Below are 21,913 nucleotides of genomic sequence, written 5' to 3' on the forward strand. Positions count from 1 at the left end.
ATTTAATCCAAAAACACATAAATGAGTAAATTACCATTTTGCCCCTAACATTTACACTTTTTACAATTTAGTCCTTATTGGATAAAACAAAAAATACACAAAATTTGTTCACAACATACAAGGGCCGAATGTACCTATTGTTCATACAAGTCCTCACATTTCATTTATTTCATATTTTAGTCCCTCAAAATTTAATTTCACAATTTAACTCTAATTACTCAATTTCACTAAAATTTCTAATACAAAACATATTAATCTAAAATATATCTTTCATTATTCATCATCAAACATCACATAACACAAATTTTCATCAATGGTAAAACTCAAAATATTCATCAAAATTAAAAATTCAAACATGGGTCGAATAGTATTCGAAGCAACGATCTCAAAAACGTAAAAATTATCAAAAACCGAACAAAGAACTAACCTTAATCAACAATAGCCATGAATGAATTCTCTAAGTTCCTTATTCGACCAAAGAGATGAAATGTTTTATTTTTTCTTTACTTATTTTAATTATAAGATATAATTTAATAATTTACTAAATTAACCTTATTATAATAAATATTTATAACATATTTTTTAAGGACAATGTTGTCATATACCACCCACTAACTAAATCTTGGTCTAATTACATCTTTAGACCTCCCACTTAAAAAGACAACAACAAATAGGTGCTTTTAAATTTAACCTCTAAATTTTATTTTACGCGATTAAACCCTTTTCATCGAATTGAACCTTCAAACGATTAAATTTCCACACGAATTTTTCACATCTATAACTTAACATATAATAGACACTAAAAATAATATTAAAATATTTTTCTGACTCGAATTTGTGGTTCTGAAACCACTATATCTGATTAGGGTCAAAATTGGGCTGTTAAATACATGAAGCATTATTTGCCATTAAAACAATACCTTCAGACACTGTTTCATAAGTTGTAAACCAACCCTGATTTGGACGCATGTGGAAGGTGCAGCCCGAATCAAGGATCTACTCCTCGCTTAATTTAGAATTGTTGACAGAAGCGACTAGAAGTTCACCATCGCTGTAGTCTTCTACAACATCAGCTTTACCGAAATTTTCTGGTTGTTTTCCCTTTTAATTCGCAGCCTTCCTTTTGATATTGTTTTGTAGCTTATAGCACTCAGATTTGATGTGCATTTTCTTCTTGCATAAGTTACAAGTTTTACCTTTGTTTGAAGACTTTGATCTACCTTTAGATTTACTGCGATGATTCTGTTCCTGTGTCCTTCCATGATCATCATCAGCATTCCAATCTTGTCTCCCACGAATAATGAGACCCTGTCCCTGAGAGTCAATTTTAACCACAAGATACTTCATATTATCATACGAGGTCAAAGAATCATAAACCTCATAAACTGTGAGAGACTCGCGGCTATATAAAATTGTGTCTCTAAAGGTTGAATAAGACGGGGGCAACAAACAAAATAGAATCAACCCTAGATCTTCCTTATCATACTAAACCTCCATGGCCTCCAAGTTTGAGAGAATTTCTTTAAACACTGTTAAGTGTTCGTGCACAGACGCACATTCCTCTAAACGATGAGCATAAAGGCGCTGCTTCATATGCAGCTTGCTGGTTAGAGTTTTCGACATACATATTTGTTCTAGCCTCTTCTATAATGCAGCCGCGGTCTTCTCTTTCATCACATCCTGCAAAATTTTGTTGGAAAAATGCAGATGTAATTGTGTTAACACCTTTCGATCCTTACACTTCTTCTTTTCATCCGTTAATGTCGAAGGCATCTCATCTATCCCTAGCAGGGCATCCTCCAGATCCATCTGCGCAAGAACTGCTTGCATCTTAATATGCCACAACGTAAATTTGGTGTTGCGATCCAACAGCGAAATTTCATACTTCAAAGTCGCCATTATCGTGATCGAGATGAACAACCTAAAAGCTCTGATACCAATTTGTAAAATAATAGAGTGTCGATAATGATAATATATATCGCAAAGAAAAGAGAAAGAAAAATTAAAGAACACGTAGATTTTTACGTGGAAACGCTTTCGAGAAAAAAACCACGGCCAGAGGACAAGAAAATTCACTTTGTTGAATTCGAATAATTACAAGAGGAGTAAACTATGTCTATTTATAGGCTTGTAAAACCATATTCTAATAAGAGTGTAGTAAGATTGAAACACCTTATTCTAATCAATATCAAATAGATGGAGTTTAATAAGGTTTAAAAAACCTTATTCGAAAATAAAATAACAGAAGTGTAGTTCTATATGGATTTTACTTTTATTTTATTTTACCACTATATTTTATTTAAATAAGGATTCAGGTCACTCAATTCTAACAGTTTGCAGTAGTTTCTTTTTCTCCAAAACTTCTAGTTAAACCAAACTATGAAATTTTCGGATTCATTTCATTATCTAATAAAACATTAGTAGCTTTCAGATCTCTATGTATTATTCTTTGTCTCAAATCTTGATGAAGATGAAGGAGCCATTGAGTGATCCCGTTGATAATTTGGTAGTGTGTTGGCCAATCAAGTGACATGCTTTGAGCTGGATCTTCTCAAAAGCCATTTTATTTCTTGTTAGAACTCTAAATATAATTTTTTTGGAAGATTGAGACAAGGGATATAACTAAATCAACTTCATGGATTGGACAAAAGACATAACAAATATAAAGAAGTCCAAACTTTTGTTTGGCAAGTATTCATAGATCAACATCTTTTTATCTGTTTCAATACAATATGCAAGGAGCTTCACTAAATTCCTCTGCTGAAGTTTTGTAATATGTTTAACTTCATTTGTGAACTCACTGATTCCTTGTTTAGAACTATTTGACAACCTCTTTATAGCAATTTCTTATCCATCTTTCAAAACACAACTGTGGTTAGTGTTTGTTTAACAAAGAACTAACTGAAGCATAGAAAAATAATAATGAAAGGGATGACAGAATTCATTAACCAAGTAGCCCTTATATACAAGTCTCAAGTAACAGCCTGTTGGGTTTTGGCAGAAAACTAAGGAGAAAAAGAAGCAAAGAAACATATGCAAAGAGAATTGAAAAAAATGAAACCTGAAAAAACTAATTTCATATTGATTTTCATTAAGATAAAAACATATAAGTTACATGACAATTTCCTAATGTATAACTGCTCCCACTAATTACTTGACTAAAACATAGCTTAAGTTACACATAAAATAAAGCTGACTTATCAGCTATTACATCACATTGAACATCATTCAAATCAACAACTAATCTTACTAACTTTAAACACAAATTACAAAAGAACTAAAGTTAGTTACATATGAACAAAATGTTGCTGCTGTACTGGTTAGGCTTCAAGGCTTCTCTGCTATTGCATTACAGGCCAAAGTTCAACACTCCTTCTTGGACTGTATGCAACAAACACCAATACTTCTTCTTAAGTTATCAAACCTTGTAACACCGAGAGACTTAGTTAAAATATTAGCAAGCTGGTTTTCTGAGCTGCAATGAATCAGATTGACTTTCTTTTATTGTTCAGCCTCTCTAACAAAATGATATTTAATCTTAAAATGCTTAGTTTTGCCATGAAATACTGGATTTTTTTTGCTATTGCAATAGCTGGCTGATTGTAACAGCCCAATTTTGACCCTAATCGGACAAAGTGGTTTCGAGACCACGAATCCAAGTCTAAAAATATTTTAATATTATTTTCTGTGTTAAATATGTGTGAAATTATATATGTGAAAGTTTCGTGAAATAATTTTACTGTTGTATGCTTAATTTGAGAAAATGACTAAATTGCGTAAAGTGAAAATTTGAGGGTTAAATATAAAAGTGCTTAATTGTTTTTGTCTTTATAAATTGGAGGTTCTATGTGGCAATTAAGCCATTTTCCAAGTTAGTGGACGGCATTAGGTGATGTATATGGTTTTCTTATATTATTAAAATAATATATATGTTATAATAAGGTATAATATATTATTATGTGAAAAAAAAAGAAAAAGAAAAAGAAAGGAAGCCACTATCATATCATCTTCTCCACTGTCGAAACTGGAGAAAGAAGAAAAAGAGAAAAGCTTGGCTAAGGTTCGGCCATTGGGAGTTAGATTAAGGTTAGTCTTTTGTTCGGTTTTTGATAATTTTTACGTTTTTGATATCGTTGCTTTGTGTTCTTTAAAACCCATGTTTCAATTTTGTGAATTGATGATGATTTTGTGATTTGCCATTGATGAGTGCTTGAGCTTTTTGATAGTTGTTGATGAAAAATGAAAGATATGTTAAAGATTAATATGTTTTGTGTTGAAGTTTTTGGTGATTTTGAGTAATTATGGCTAAATTACAAAAATAAATTTTTGAATGACTCAAAGGTGAAATAAATGAAATGTATGGACTTATATGGGTACTAGGAAGATTCGGCCCTTAAGGAGTGTGGCCAAATTTTGTATATTTTGTGTTTTGTGGAATAAGGACTAAATTGTGAAAGTGCGAAATATTAGGGGTAAAAATGTAATTTGCCCATTTATGCTTTATTAGACTAAATTGAATGAAAATATGTTAAAATGAGATTTATTTGAATATGTTAAGATCAAGAAAACAAGAAATGGGATTTAGATCGGGGAAAATCGAAAGTAATTGAGTAGCCGATCAATTAGTCGACGACATCCGAAGTAAGTTTATAAGCAATTAGATATTAAAATTTCTGAATAAATGTTAGTTATATATGCTGAAATGGAAATATGATAAATATATATATAGCTGAATGTATTTTAGTTCGGAAAGTAGAGATAGACATGAATGTGATTTATCAATATTTAGCACTAAGTGTGCGTAGTATGGAATAGCTACTGACTATATGAATGGCACTAAGTGTGTAAAATTAAAATGATGATGTTGAATAATAGGCACTAAGTGTGCGGAATTATAATAATGATGTTGAATAACGGGCACTAAGTGTGCGATACGAGAGTAATTTGGTTAGCACTAATTGTGCAACTTCATTACTGACATCGGCACCGATATGTGATCCCATGTAAGACCATATCGGGATATGGCATTGGCGTCCTACCAGGTGTGCGAGATATCCCGAACATCCCTAATATTACAAGTAAGGTGTGTCTATGATCACTTGATTGTTATGTGCCAAGATATAATATGCTTTGGTGTAAATGTATATAAATGAAAGTGAACACAAATAATTATTGAATGAGTGAAACTGACCTTAAAATAGTTGTGGGCAGCAGCACTAGTATAACTTTGAAAAATCACCAAAAATAGTAGAAATTGAATTAAAGTCTGGGTGAGATATGAAATTAAAGATTAATGAGTCTATTTTTCTATAAAAGAAACAGAGTAAGCAAAAGAAGTGTGAATTATGAGATATTTGAATTTTGGTGAAACACGGTCAGAATGAGTTTCAGAATCCCCTGTTCCAACTTTGAAAAATCAGTAAACATTGTACAAAAATAATTATGGAGTATAATTTATATGTTTGAAATCCTTAATACGTCTATTTTCAAGTGAAATAAACGAGAACATCATATGAATTTTTTATGAGGAGAAAATTGATTCGTTGTGAAGAAGTGTCAGAACTGTTGGACAGCAAAACAGGGGTAAATTGAATGAATAAACTGTACTAATTGGCTAAACCAAAAGTTCTGGAAATTTTATGGTAAGAATTTATATGAGTCTAGTTTCAGGGAAAATTTACGGAACTTAATTTGGAGCCCTGTAGCTCCAGATAAAAATAAATTAGCGTCTATGACGCAGAAAGACAGCTTGCTGGAAATTAAGCAAACCTTAAAATTTATGTGTGATTAAATTTATATTACAGTGAAATCATATGAGAAACTTTATAGATCTTAATTTGGAGCTCTGTAGCTCCGGATGAATATGATTTAGTGACTCTGACTCAAATAGAGAGCTTTAAATTTTAATATAAGTGAATAGTGAAATTATGTATAATACTATTTAAGCATGTTTTATCGTAAAGGATGTGGAATGGAGAGGAGGAGGAGGACAATAAAATGTATGAAATTAATTATTTGAAGTTATATAAGCTAGTGCCGAATGTAATATTGTGATTTGATTATATTTCGAGAATGATTTAAATTAGATGTGAATTATGTGAAAGACTGATTTTGTAAGTTCAGGCTTTATGCCTAGCAGGCTTTGTGCCTAGCAGGCTTTGTGCCGGTGAATTATATCAGGCTTTATGCCTAGCAGGCTTTGTACCGGTGAATTATATCAGACTTTATGTCTAGCAGGCTTTGTGCCGGTGAAATGTATCGGGCTTGGTGCCTAGCAGGCTTTATGCCGGTGTTATATACAAGGCTCTATGCTCTATAAATCTTATGTGAGCAATAGTAAAAGCAAATAAATGTGTTAAGAAAGCTAAATTATTCGGTACATGATTTGGCAGGGAGTAAGACCATGAGTGGTTTATGAATTAAAACATGTTGGTAAGCCCGATACATGAATAAATGTTGTGCTTATCCCTACTTATAATGCTTATGTTATATGTATATTTGGTGAACATATTTGGTATACATGCTTAGGCTTTGGCCAAGTAGTTACATAGACCATGCCACGTTAAATTTATAAGTTATGCATTGATATGGTTTGTTATGTGATTAGCCCCAAAAAGAGTTATGTTTAAATACACTAGCTCGCGACTATGGTTGAATGATTTGTTTATATCTTGTGTGATGTTCATAGAAAATGAGTGTGGAAAGTTAATGAAAAGTAAGTTCATATGGTGAACTTTTATGATTAATCGTTAATGTGGGAATGGTATAATGTATCAATTAGTATAATGTTGTTGAATTATAATTATGGTAAAAATAAGAATAAAATGAGATTGTTTGTTCAAATTAATGGACACGCAGGATTGAGTACATATGTACGGCAATCGGTGATGAATTGATTGGATAAGTCCATGGTGGATCCATGGCAAAATGTGAAAAGTAAGTATGGTGTTTCAATAAAGAACATCATCTTGAGTTATAACATTGTGAAAAAAATTCAAGCAAATTGTGACACCAAGGCGACGATGTACTCAAGTCCGTAATCGATCCTTAATTTAAAAAGTATCTGAAAGTGCAATTGAAGTTAAATGTTGGATTATAAGTTGACATCTTATATTGAGCTCGATTGAGTAAATCCATTATTTGATAGTGTGGTTAGCAGAAAATGTTGCATTATATATATATAATGTGAAGAGTTATAAAAGCATGTTAATAATTTTGAAAGTTTTAAATTTGAATGAAATTTTGTAACTCGGTTTAATAGGTTTACATGTGTAAGTGTTCTGGTAATGCCTCATACCCTGTTCCGGCGTTGGATACGGGTAAGGGGTGTTACACTGATTGTCAACTCTAATCTCAGTAGCTTCAACTTGATCTTCATTCAAATCACATAAAAGCTTCCTAAGCTAAATGGCTTGATTAACAGCAGCAGTTGCTGCAATGTACTCTGCTTCTGTTGTTGATTGAGCTACAGTTTGTTATTTCTTTAAACTCCAATAAAAGACCCCTGAGCCTATAGTGAAGAAATAGCCAGATGTGCTCTTCATATCATCAATGAGTCGTGCCCAATCACTATCAGAATACCCTATCAACTTGAGTTCTTTTGCCTTCTCAAATTTCACTCCATAATCCAAAGCCCCTTTCACATATCTAAGAACTCTTTTGGCTGCCTTAAAGTGAACAACATTGCAGCAATACATGAACCTAGACAGAAGGCTAACAACAGACATGATATCAGGTCTTGTAGCTGTCAAATAGAGTAGACAACCTACATGGCTTCTATACTCTTTCTCATCAACTCTTTCATGGTTGCCATTGTTGGTTAATTTTTCACCTTGAGCTATTGGTGTGCTAAAAATTTTACAGTTTGACATACAAAATTTGTTTAAGATCTTCAAAGTAAAGGCTTGTTGACTTATGAAGATAGCTTGATCGGACTGATTTACTTTCATGCTAAGAAAATAAGTCATTTCCCCCAAGCTAGTAATTTCAAAAACATCTTGCATCTGTATTTTAAACTCATCAATCAACTCCCTCTTGCTTTCAGTTACCAACAGATCATCTACATAAAGTGACACAATCAGTAGAGTTTCATTCTTTGATTTCTTCACATAGAGAGTAGGCTCACTGATACTCTTCTCGAACCCTAGCCTAGATAGGTATGTATCAACTCTGTCATACCAGGCCCTTGGTGCCTACTTTAGACCATACAATGCCTTTTTAAGCTTGTAGACCTTATCCTTTTCATTAGGAACCTTGAACCCATCTAGTTGTTCAATGAATATCTCTTCCTTAAGGAAACCATTCAGAAAAGCATACTTGACATCCAAATGGTGCACTCTTCATTTCTTTTGAGCATCAAAGGCAAACAAAAGCCTTATTATATCTAACCTTGCAACGGGAGAAAAGGGTTCTAAGAAGTCAATACCATACTGTTGGTTATATCCCTTCACTACAAGTCTTACCTTGTGTTTGTTTAAAGACCCATCAGCATTGTACTTGACCCTAAACACCCATTTCACACCAATAAATCTCTTCTGGTCTTGCCTGTCAACTAGTTCCCAAGTATTGTTCTTGTATATCATCTTTATTTCAGCTTCTATGGCTCTTTTCCAACAGTTTTCTTTAGCAGCCTCATCAAAACTTGTAGGCTCTAGTATAGCCATATTACATCTTTGATAGATGTCTGTGATGGTTCTTGTGCCTCTCACAAGTACATCATCGAATTCATCACCAATTGCCTCCTCTTCTTCAGTTAGTTACAGATTACTGTCTCGTTGACCTTGTTCACACAAGCTTGCATCTGTACCATTCCAGTTCCATACATTTTCCTCATTAAATTTTACATCACTGCTCATCATGATCTTTTTGGTGGAAGGATCAAAAACCCTATAGCCTTTCTTTATGCTGTTGTAACCAACAAATATTCCTGGCATAGATCTTTTTTTTAGTTTGGTTCTCTTCTCAGCTGGAATAAGTGTATAGTAGACACAACCAAACACCTTTAGATATGAAACTATTGGCTTAAGTCCAAACCAAGCTTCAAATGGAGTTTTTTCTTTGACTGCATTGGTTGGTAATCTGTTAAGCAGGTACACTAAGGTGTTCACAGCCTTAGCCCAAAATATGCTTGGTAATTTGCTTTCAAATAGCCTAGCCATGTCAAGTACTGTTCGATTCTTTTTTTCACAAACTCCATTTTGCTGAGGAGTATAGATGGTTGTCAACTGATATTGAATTCTAGCCTGCTCACATAGCTTCTGAAATCTTTCTAACAAATACTCAGTACTATTGTTTGATCTCAAGGCCTTAAGCTTGCAACCTGATTGATTCTCAGCTAAGGCTTTGAACTTGTTGAATACTTTAGGTATTTCTGACTTTTGTTTCAAAAAATTCACCTAGCAGAACCTTGTATAATCATCTATGAATAGCACAAAATATCTTCTGTCATTTAGAGAAGAGGTCTTCATTGGTCCACAAATGTCATTATGGACCAATTAAAGCTTGTCTCGAGCTCTTCATGCCTTGTTAACTAGAAATGGCAGTCTCACTTGCTTCCCAAGCTGACAAATTTCACAAACTCTATCTTTGACTTCAACCTTGGACATGTCTTCAACCAGATTGAATTTGTACAGCAAACTGAGTGATCTATAATTAACATGGCCAAACCTTTTGTGCCATAAACTAGCTTTATCAGTAAGACTAGTGTAGGCCTTCATTTCCAACTAATTCAGATTCAGTATAAAACATCTTTCAGTCATAGCTACTGTGACTAGTTCTTGACCAAGTGAGTCCTCAATAACACATGAGTTATTCTTGAAAATAGTGAATAACCCTTCTCTATTAGCTGACCAATACTAAGCAGATTTTGATCTATATCAGGTACAAAAATGACATCTGAGATTGTTTTGTTACCTGAATGTGTGCTGATTACAACATTGCCTTTGCTTCTAGCCTGAATAAGGCTTCCATTTCCAATCCTGACTTTGGAAACAAAGCTGCTGTCAAGATCTTTAAATAGCCCTTCACCGGATGTCATATGATGAGTGTAGCCACTGTCTACTAACCAGTCCCTTCTGACCTTGCTTGAGGTTACAAAACAAGATGTAGTGAAAATATGCTCCTTCTGAGCTTGAATGTCCTCAGCAGCTTGAGCTTGAATTTTCCACTGAGTTTGTGCCTTTCCTTTATTCTTGCAAACCTTTTCAATGTGACCAAGCTGCTTACAGCTCCTACACTGAATATCAGGCCTATACTAGCAGTACCTGTCCAAGTGTGTAGACTTTTTGTAGTGAATGCATGGTAGAAACCTTTTCTTCCTAGCATCCCTCTTTGGTTTCTCCCTTTTGTCAAGCCATGGTTTCTTTCCTTTGTAGCTCGAACTTGAGCTTTCTTTGGTTTTTGCTTGGAAAGCTCCTTCAGGATGCTCCTCCAGCCTATTGGCCCTTCTTTGTTCTAGTGCATACAGAGCATTTATCAACTAAGACAGTGAAATGGTTGATAAGTCTCTTGAGTCCTCCAATGAGGAGATTTTTGCTTCAAATTTTTCAGGAACAGTTGTAATGACCTTCTCAACAATTCTGCTCTCACTAAAATCATCTCCAAGGAGCCTGATGTTTTGACTATGGCCATTATTCTATCAAAGTACTATTTAATAGTTTCAGACTCTCTCATCTTCAAGTTCTCAAAGTCCCTCCTGAGGTTGATCAACTGCTGCTGCCTAGTTTTTTCTGACCTCAGAAACTTTTCCTTTAGCTTCTCCCAGACTTGGTTTAGAGTGTCACGGGCCATTATTCGAGTGAAAATTACATCAGACACTCTATTTTGCAAGTATGACATTACTTTGTGCTTCTGAGCACACTCTTCACTGTGTTGTCTTATTTGTGTAATAGTGGGATTGGCCCTCAATGGAGCTGGTTCTGTGTCATTCTCAATCACATTCCACAAGTCATGTGCTTGCAGGTAAGTCTTCATCTTCACTACCCAAATGTGGTAGTTTTCACCAGCAAAGACAGGTGGTGGTGGTGGTGGTGGTGTAAAACTCATGTTGCAGCAACAATAAAAAAAGCTTCAGTTTCTTTCTCTTCAAGGTTTCTCACAAAAATAGCTACCAACAATAGAGGTCTTCAAAGATAACAGGCTCTAAATACCATTTGTTGGGTTTTGGCAGAAATCTAAATAGAAAAAGAAGAAAAGAAACAGATGCAAAAAGAATTGAAAAAAATGAAACCTTAAAAACTAATTTCATATTGATTTTCATTAAGATAAAAACATATAAGTTACATAATAGTTTTCTAATGTATAACTGCTCCCACTAATTACTTGACTAAAACATAGCTTAAGTTACACACAAAATAAAGCTGACTTATAAGCTATTACATCACATTGAACATCATTCAAATAAGCAACTAATCTTACTAACTTTAAACACAAATTACAAAAGAACTAAAGCTAGTTACATATGAACAAAATGTTGTTGTTGTACTAGTTGAGCTTCAAGGCTTCTCTGCTGTTGCATTGCAGGCCAAAGTTCAACACAACCTCAACCAAATTTTAATTTCCTACTCCTACTAATAAGCTAACAAGTCCTAACTTCCTACTCCTACTAACAAGCTAACAAATCTCTTTAAGACTTAGTCAAATCTTCCTAGGACTTAGTCTTATTAATAAAAAAAACTTTGTCGCCCTTAAAATACTAATAGTTAGGACTGCAATTAGCACTCCCGTAAATAGTGAAAAGGTCATCGCTATGATCGTCCTTCTGTTGTTATTTCTTTTCACTCCATTTCTTTAGTTGTCATTTTGAACTGTTTGGAAAGCAAATAAAAAAATCAATGAAACAAAAATAATGAAATAAAATAATCAAAGGATAAAGTATATTTCATACCTACTTTTGATGCAGTAACTCTCATATATATATCTTGATCGCTCTCAGTTATGTATATAATATCAAAAAGGCCCGTAAACCAAAGAAAGCACCTAGTTCCTCCATTTGAAACATCCAAATTAGCATAAGTTGTGTAGGAGCAATTCGCGGAACATAGGTTCTTTCATTCCTCTAAGCTTATACTGTAATTATACCATGAATGTCTGGTTTCGGGCACTTTTATGTCAGATAGATTTACATATTCGTCACTAGAATAGTTTAGTTGTGTGTTTCTCCCACAACCACTTGATCCTGATACTGCATTCCGTTCCTCGGGATCGTTCGGTGAAAAGCTTAACATGCAACTACATACAGGGGACTTGTTGTCACATATGCCATTTGCACCACACAATGCATATCTATCACAATAATCAGTGTAACATGGAAGATTTTGTATTGAACATCGATTTAGATCATTCCACATGAAAGGATTTATGGCTCTATTTGGACTGCTTAGCACTCCCCTTAAAAGAATTGAGTTATTGCGAGGAATGATGTTAGATATAGCTCTTGTTCATTGAATACCAAATTATAGGTATACATAGGGTTTACTTCCATGACAAGAGCCCCATGTAACCGCTGGTTTTTGTAAGGTCCAGATCAGAATCTAATGGTTGTATCATCTCTGTTAGTGTTTCAATGGCTACAAAGGTTTTTGATTAATAAAGCTAAATCCTAGGAAGATTTGTTAGCTTATTAGTAGGAATAAGAATTTAAATTTTGTTTGATGTTATTACTTGAGACATGTATATAAGGGTTGCTTGGTTAATGAATTCAGTCACCCCTTTCATTCTTATTTTTCTATGCTTCTTTTAGTTCTCCACTAAACCAAAATTTGCACTGAGAGCTATTTTTCTTGAGGGACCTGTGAGAAAAGTTTTGTGAGAGTTCTGAGAGAAAATTTGAGAGATACACTTGTGAATTTTTGAGGAAAATGGAATCGAGATCAAGTAACTTGTTTGTTTTAGCCCTACCTGTGTTTGATGGAGAGAACTATCAACCATAGGCCATGAGAATGCAAGCATACATGGAGGGTTGTGATTATTGGGAAGCTTTCGAGGAAGACCATAAGATGACTTCACTTCTTAACAATCTAACTATGAACCATATTAAAATGCACAAGGAGAGAACCACCGGGAAGGCTAAGGCAAAGGCTTGCCTTTATGCTTCGTTTTCACCAACCATATTCAATAGAATTATGGCTTTTGGATTAGCGAAGAAGATATAGGACTAACTCAAGGTTGAGCATTAAGGAGATGAGAGGATCAAGAGCATGAATGTATTAAACTTGATCAGAGAATTCGAGAGGCTACAAAAGAAGGAGTTTGAGTCAATAAAAGAATACTCAAATAAGTTGATAAATATTGCCAACAAGGTAAGAGTTCTTGGGACTGATCTCTCTGATTCTAGACTGGTGCAGAAAATACTTATCTCTGTGCCTGAGAAGTATGAAGCAACAATTGCCTATTTGGAGAACTCCAAGGACTTGACTCAACTAAGAGTAATGGAATTGATCAATGTTTTACAAACACAAGAGAAAAGGAGGTTAATAAGGCAAGAAGGAAGCATAGAATGAGCTTTAAAGGCTAAGGTGCAGCAGGGTGAAGGAGGAGAGGACCAAAAGTGGAATAGGAAGAAGAGTGATGGTAACTTGTACAACCCTTGATGTATCATTGAGGGGTGTTTCCCTATTCGCCAACCATGAAATAGTCGTGATGGAATTGGTATACCATATTCCTAAGTACCTTTGGGTACTGGAACCAGGGCTAAAGAATCCTAGTTCGAATATTCCACCGGCTGAAACCAAGGTATCACCACCATCCCTAATCGAATGACTTGTATTTAAGATTTCCAATGCAATCGATACTGTTACGTGAGGCCACATAAGGGTTCAAAACAGAAACAAGATAAATCCTGCCATTGATGAGATAAGAAACTGAAAGACTTTGAAAATCCTGTTCCTTAAATTACACCATAGTTTCAACTTTGAAACCTCAGCTGCCTCAGTCAAGAGTCATTTCTGACTGCTGCTACAGCCTGCGGTCTTGCGGGACACATACTCGGGCAACCATAATCTAAACTATTCATTAAACGTCGGCAAATATTTTCTAATAGAGAATCTCAACTACTATTTTGTTTTGAACACCACCTTTAGTAATCTTATAAATTTTGCTCTATATCTTGTTGTGGACGACTGTACCATGATTGTTTGCTTTGAAAAATAATTAATTAATTAAATGATTACAAGAATATAAATCTGTACTTTGTTCCATTAGATAAAGGGGTTAAGTGAAACTACATAAATTAGTTATAGCTCTGACATCCACTTCTAGCATTTTCGTATGTTGAAAACTTCTTCAAAGATGTGAATGATATTGATAAAAAAAAACAGAGTCAAACTAAGCTTATGTCAGAAGAAAAAAAGAAAAGAAAAGAGGAAGCTATAATCAAGGCTGTGAATGTTCAAACATATCAAATATGTGAAAAACTCATCTAGCATTTCTCTTAAGACTTAAAATAATGGCATTTGTCCTTTTATTAGATTACACCTCAAATTCTACCAACCTGAGATTGTGAGTGAGAAGCAGGCCAACAAAGAAAATCACATGTTAAAAGCTTTATTACAAATAAACAGGCATGAATAATTTTTACTCCTTACTTGAGTAGTCGAAGGAAAACAAAATTAAAAGGGTTAGTAGTAGTTTACAAATTAAAAATATATATAATTTATTTTATAAAACAAAAGTTATAATCTAGAATAACTATTTAGGGGAGATTAAATGATATTGGGTTCTTAGTTCTTACAATTGCTATATTTTGGGTTCATTAGGTGCTTCAAGCTCATTAGGCTTAGCCCAAAGTTGTTTCTTGTTGAACCAATTATAAAAGTATAATCATAATTAATTATATGGTTAAGGGTGTACAACATTCTCTAATTTAAAAAAAATTAAACTCCCTTTCCTCCACTTAATTGGGTATTTGAATTGTTAAAATACATAAAAAATCTTTTTAACAGTTAACCGTTAAAGTTAATTGTTCTAATTTTTTCTTCTTTTCAATTAAAGCCGTCATGTATCACGCCGTGATTGTACATGTAGAAAAATAATAAAAATAAAAATATTAAAATTTATAAAAAATAGAGTAATGTAAAATTACAAAAAAATATAAAAATATCTTTCAAATTCATTAAAATTTATTACAAATATACAGAATTATAGAAAATTATTTAAAATATATAAAAATCATTATAAAATATAAAACTATAAAAAATCATAAAACTTATAAAAATAGTAAAAATTATAAAATTATAAAATTCATAAAATAAATTATAAAATTAGTAAAAATTATAAAATATAGAAAATTTATTAAAAAATATAACAAATTTACATCTAATGGTACAACAAATTAAAGAACAGATTTTGGGTATGGGATTATGCTAGCAAATGAAAAAGTGGAGAGCTTTAGAAAGTGGGAATGGTGGAGGTACAGAGGGAGTGTGTGCTACCACTGAGTTACTGTAAATATTGAAGCTTGATGGAAACGACGACATACGCTGCACAACAAATGTGAGCTTTATCCTTTTTTTTTGGGGGACTTTTAGAATCGAGCCAACGGTTCGGATAAGTTAAATCAGAAACAATTGATATAACAATCCTGAATAAAGTAAAATTCAGTTGACTCATAAATCAATTCGAAGTGATTAAATTGAATTAAAAAATCAGTTGAATCAATTTTTATATTTTTATGAAATTTTAATGATTTATTTGATTTTTATAATTTTAATAAATTATTTGATTTGAATAGGAAATTGGTAATCTGATTAATTTGACTATCAATCTGATTTTATTGGTATTAAAATTTATTTTATTCTTGTTTTATTCAAAATTGCTCATGTTCAATTAGAATGTGTCACTTGGTATGTTCCTATTGGTTGTTTTAAATTTTAAAATAAACAGAGATAAAAGTTGTAAATTTTATGATTTTTTATAACTTTTATCTTTTATAATAATTTTTTATATTTTTCAATATTTTTACATTTTAATATTTTTATTAATTTATATTTTATCATTTTTCATCACATGCCACAACCACGGTGCAACATGTGGCGACTTTAATTGAATAAAAAATGAGATTGTAAATTTTAAATGTCAAATAATAAAGTTAACGATGAAAGGACTTTTTTATTCATTTTGGCAGCTCAAATTTCTAATTGAGTGCAAAAAAATATATATATATATAAGGACTTAATTGCTTTTCTCTAAAAAGTTCTAGGGCTTTGTACACTTTAAGCCTTAATTATAATATATTATTCTTATTGATAAGAAATAGTTTTGACATCTGTTTAGATACAATAAAATACAATACAAACATAATATATTTTAAATATAAAATAATATAATAAAATTCAACCCAAAAATTAATATAATATATTTAAAAACATTTAATATGATATACTATGCATAACATCTATATTTAAAATGTTAACATATTTAATAGTTTGTATTATATTTATATTTAGGGTAAATTACACCAACAACCACTCAACTTTGGTTCCAATAACAAATTAGTCACTCAACTTTCAAATCAGTCACTAAACTTTAGAAAAAAAAATCAATCACCATAACCATTTTCCATTAAAGACGTAACGGAAAGTTGACCTATCATTCCACTGTGTAAACGACCCCAATTTAAAAACCCTAGTTGGGTTGGGTAGTAAAAGAAGAAGAAGAAGAAGAAGAAGAAGAAGAAAAAGAAGAGGCAGAATTCTAAAGTGGTTCAACAGTAGCATGAGGTTGTCGATCGCGACGACAGCTGTGGGGTAAGCTTCTCAAAGAACAATTCCGGTGACGAGAACGGTCAAGCCTTTTCTTCGTCGTATCCGGCCAAATGCACCATCTTATCTCTACTTGAAAACTCGTACAGTGTTGGTTTATTCTTTTTGTGTGGGGGAAAGAAGAAGAATTGTAAGAAAAGAAGAAAGAAGAAAAAGAAAAAAAAAAGAAGAAGAAGAGAAAACAAATGTGGCAGGTAAAGAAAAGGCAGTACCAGTGACAGAGTCTATGGCAGTGGCAAGGGTTAGCGACCTTAAAAATACCATAGCTTCTGTTTGGCACCTCTTCTTCTTCTTCTTCTTCTTCTTTTTCTTCTTCTGTCAACTAGTCAGGGTCAATAGCTCGGATAGTAGAGTGTTCGTACCAAATGCTTTAGACATAGAATTTACCATAGTTTAAGGATAAAACAACATGATTTTTGTTGTTGCAATCGAGTTCGAACCATGGTCGCCGCAGTTGAGAGGTTGGGTTGGTAATCGAAAAGGGTAGTTCATTGTGACATTTCCACAAACAATTGGGTTGCAATATTTGTTTTTGGTTTTGGTGACACAAGGTTCAAGGAATTTAAGTAAAACAACAATGGCAACTATGAGAGCATAGATTGGAAGCTGTGGTTTGGGTTTTGGCATGCAAGATCTGGATTAGGAGAGATTGGAAGGTAAACAATGAGACAAAAGAGATTGAGAGTAGATTGAAGCAAATCACCATCTTTGAAAAAAGAGAAAGTTAAATGTTAGTGGCCACGTCAGCTATTGGGTTAATTGGGTTTCCACTGTGGCTAGTTAACTATCACACCCCCAAATTTGGCAGATTCGAATAAAAGGTAAATAGGTGTGAAGGTTTCCTATTTCAGCGCACTATTGTAGTATAGTTTGCCACTTTTCAGAATTTTGGCAAGTTAAATCCTGGCGCATAATGTATCCACCCGCGTAGAATCTGAGGTTTTCATCTGGAGATGCTTCTTAGAAAAGGAAGAGTGTTCCCATGAGAATGTGCGTCTATGAAGGGATATGCCCAAGTTTTGTATCTTGAGAACGTATTAAGTGTATGAGGAAACTGTAGAAGACTTAATTATCTTTAAGAGTACGCCTTATAAGAGTTATCGCCAAAGGTATGGTACGCCTGTTTGATCAAACGCTATGCAAAGTGGATTCTGTAACGTGATTGGTTGTGAGTCAACTGAATGGATTGATTGGTCAACCAACATCTACATCAGATTCTCTTTTATATTTCTCTTAATTTTTGTAGGGCATTAACAGGGCAATTTATGTATACAATCGACATTTGTCAAGATCCACTAAGAAGAACTAAGTATATATATATGGTAATAAAGGAACATTTAAATGGTTTTTCTTCCCTTTGTTCTACATTCAGGTTCTTCTTCTTAAACCCAAACATTCTCTCATTCTTCGTTAAGTTAGAAGCTAAGGTTTCTGGGATAATCAGTGAATGTTTTAATCTCCTAATAAGTCTAATAGCTCTGTATATTATAATTTCAAAAGAGTAAGGATGTAAAAGACATAAATACAGTAGAGAGTGAATATGAGGCCTTACATGAGGGGTTGTATGTAATGGATATATTGGTAAACTATCTATAAATGGGGTTTTAATGGTAATCTCATATCCTTTTAAGCAGTTGTTGCTGGTTTGGGAAGGATGATCAAATTTGGATCTCCGAGCTACAATAAAGGTGAGTTTCAAGTGAGTTTTTATCATAACTCATGTATGTTAGTTTATAATGGTAGATCATATGTTGATGCCTTCTCAGATAGCTGGTGAGTGCATGTGTGTCTGAATTATTGTAAAGGTTCTACATAATTAAAAATGAGATCTATAGGTTGCTGCATGAATAAGATGATGTGTGGTATGTATGCATGTGAAATCAAGTATGAGAGAATATGAGTTCGTCAGAAGTGTGAACGAATATGGGTAAGTGCCTTCTGTGGTAAATGAGTAACATAACCAATTGTGGTGCCTCTGGTAGAGTAGGTACATTGCCTTCAGATATGTGTAAGAAGTGTGAATGAATCTAGGTAAGTGCATTCTGTGGTAAATGAGTAACACGACCAATTGTGATGCCTCTGGTAGGGCAGATACATTGCTAATCAGACTAACATATTACGACATGCAGATATGTGTAAGACCATGTGGTAGAGACCCATGACATCATAAGACAATGAAAATACTCATGGTGTTGCCTTCAGTAAGATGTAAACTGAACTAGCAAATCACGTCATGAAAATTGTATAAAACAATATGGTAGAAATCTATGGCACCCTCTGAGATAGTCTGCTAGGACAGTAAACACGTGATGTTTTATGTAAACCTTTATGGCATAATTTGTAAAGCTTTTGTGGCATATTTTGTAATACCTATGTGGCATATTTTGTAATGCCCGTGTGGTGTATTCTATAATGCCCTTGTGGTGAAATCTGGTCAACCACCTAGGTGGCGTGATCTGGGTAAGCTTTGAGTCTCTCCGTTAGCTGATGCTATGATAAGATCTGGTAAGTTTGAAGATATATCTGTTTGGATAGTCTTGTGGTAAAATTGAATATGCCTTGGGGTTATTCTTGGAAAGAGTTTCTAGAAATGTTTCTGAAGAGAGAATCCGCCATAGTAACTCGTCAATACAGTGAACTTGTTGTAATCGTAAATATGAATGGTTTAAGTGTTCGTTAGATCTGAGTTTGTATATGCTATGTAAGGAGGTTATCTAAATTCTATGGTATCCGCCAAATTTGAGTGTTTCACGCTATATGTATATAAAAAGGTTATTTGAAGTATAAGTTGTTTGTCAAACCAGAGCGTTCTCACGATAAGGTTGTCTAGGATGACTTGGAATATATCATCCATCAGAATAAGTTGTTGTCTTAGTTGATTTAAGGTATGATCTCACTGGTACCCTAATAGTTGTCAAACTCAATATAAGTATCCACCAGAATAAAATCAGTAGGTACACCATCCTGGGTAAAGTGTTCAACATCTGTTTGAGTGAGAATTTGTTGAAGGTAGATTTTGTATGAATATCCTTCCGAGGATGTATCCATTATCAGGAAAAGGGAATGAGATCCATATTGAGTGAAAAATCGGGTATCTATCCAATGAGTGAATTGTGTATGTAGTGGTCAAGTATGAAAATTGACATACATGTATGCGTCGATATTAGAAAAGAATTCATTGAAGACTGAAAAGCAATTCCAAGTTAGAGGAATTCAACAATAAATACGCCAAGGCAATGTGGGTAATAAAAGTAAAAAAAAATTAATTTCAATTAGTGTTTTTTTTACTAATTCAATCAATTTTGATTTCCATTCAACATTGGCTTTGGTAAATTTGCTTCAAATTTAGTCTAATATTTTATTTGAATTGATACACACATCGATTTTTAATTTAATTAATCGATCAACCGATTAAATCGATCTAATTTAAAAATATTATAATTATTTTAACTACTCCATTTAAAATTTTCTCAATAGTTTGTTTTTGTTTTAAATCATAAAAGAGTTTAACTGTAATATTAAATCACTTGCAAATAAATGATGAAAAATCACTTACAAATACATAACTTATGGTCATAAATCATTGAGAAATTTGTTTTAAAAATTAAATTATAGAGGTCAAAGTTCATGAAATTAATTTTCTATAAGAAATAAAAGATAGATCAAACTTGATAATATTTATATAAACTGAAATTTTAAATAAAAACGTTTGAGGACTTAATTTATAAACTCCAAATATAATTCAGTCTGACTCATGTTTAATTTATTTTAGATAAGACGAATGCAATTCCAATTATACCCTTTGAAGACATCCGGTTATCCAAAAAGTCATTAGAGAAACCGCTCTCTCGTTTCCCATAAATTGACAATTCTATCCCTACCCCACCTTCGAAGAAACCATGGAGAAAGGCAGCAGTTCCAATACCCTGGACCGACCGACCATTTCTCATTTCCCCCAATTACCTGTAGCTTAGTTGTCTTTCCAGGCCCTCTTTCTTGGAAACCTCAACTCACCTTCATTATCCCTTTTCTTTATATATATATTTTCCATCCCCAAGCTCCCCCAACACATTCCAATATTATTCCACTTCTTCCAACAGTTGGGTTTCTTTGTTCTTTGTTTCTTTTTATTTCATCAAAACATGTCTGCGATTCCTCCATCAGCTTCACAAAACTCATCATCTTCAGGTTTCCAGGATTTCTTGCCCGTGATGGCTGACAAGCTCGGAGGGGATGGCTTGATAGGGGAACTGTGCAATGGGTTCAACCTGTTGATGGATAGAGAAAAAGGGGTCATTACTTTCGACAGCTTGAAGAAGAATTCGGCCCTGTTGGGGTTACAGGACTTGACAGATGATGATTTGAAGTGTATGATGGAAGAAGGTGATTTTGATGGCGATGGGGCTCTTAATCAGATGGAGTTTTGTGTGTTGATGTTCAGGTTGAGCCCTGAGTTGATGGAAGCATCTCGGTTTTTGTTTGAAGAAGCTTTTCAACATGAATTCAAGGATTTTCATTGATTGTTCTTGTTTCATCCATAATTGTCGTTTTAATGAAATTGTTGAATATACAGAAAGAATAGAACAAAAGAGAATTGATCAAATATTTTACATTTATCATTTATGGTGCCTTTATTTATTTTAATTTTTCATTTGTTCATCTATTGAAGTACGCAGTTACTCCAAAAATAATAGATATTAGGTCCATTATCACTCAAGTGGCGTAATAGTTGATTTATGGAATATTCTTGGAATTTGAACTAGTCAGCAAGAAATTTTCCGAAAAATTAAAATGATAATGTACAAATAAAAAAGATTAAGCTTTGTAAGAGGCAGTTACGAGGGGGCTACATGGAGGAGAGTGGGACAAGTGGCCCCAATTATCCTCACCAACTTTTTGTCTTAATATTTTAACTAGAGTGAAACAGCTTCAAGGAAAGTGAGACGGACCTTGCCTATTGAGAGATAGAGGTGCTCATGGGCCGGGCGGCCCGACCCGGTCCGATAGCCTGCCCGAAATATGGGAGGGTTTGGGTAAAAATATAGGCCCAAAATATGGGTTTGGGTAAAAAAACGAGGCCCGATTAAAAGAAGGGCCGGGCCTCGGGCACCACTTTTTTGGCCCGGGCCTGGCCCGGCCCGAATATAATAAATATT

General features: G+C 33.6%; 1 protein-coding gene and 1 long non-coding RNA gene across 2 annotated transcripts; both read left to right on the forward strand.

The window, feature by feature from the left end:
• The first annotated feature begins 3,977 nt into the window (after positions 1 to 3,977).
• Positions 3,978 to 6,598, forward strand: LOC128039264 (uncharacterized). Its single transcript, XR_008193777.1, has 2 exons — positions 3,978 to 4,086; positions 6,238 to 6,598. It is a non-coding gene; the product is annotated as an uncharacterized LOC128039264 (long non-coding RNA).
• A 14,152-nt stretch (positions 6,599 to 20,750) lies between these two features.
• LOC105779859 (calcium-binding protein KRP1) lies at positions 20,751 to 21,376 on the forward strand. The gene has a single exon (XM_012603819.2). It carries the CDS (start codon positions 20,900 to 20,902, stop codon positions 21,275 to 21,277), a length of 378 nt encoding a protein of 125 aa, XP_012459273.1. The 5' UTR covers positions 20,751 to 20,899; the 3' UTR covers positions 21,278 to 21,376.
• The last annotated feature ends 537 nt before the right edge of the window (positions 21,377 to 21,913 follow it).

This window comes from Gossypium raimondii, chromosome 1 (assembly GCF_025698545.1).
Source record: "Gossypium raimondii isolate GPD5lz chromosome 1, ASM2569854v1, whole genome shotgun sequence".
In the NCBI taxonomy this organism is placed as follows: domain Eukaryota; kingdom Viridiplantae; phylum Streptophyta; class Magnoliopsida; order Malvales; family Malvaceae; genus Gossypium; species Gossypium raimondii.

Coding starts and splice junctions, on each gene's coding strand:
- LOC105779859 (XM_012603819.2), top strand. CDS start 20,900: ATGTCTGCGATTCCTCCATCAGCTTCACAAAACTCATCATCTTCAGGT.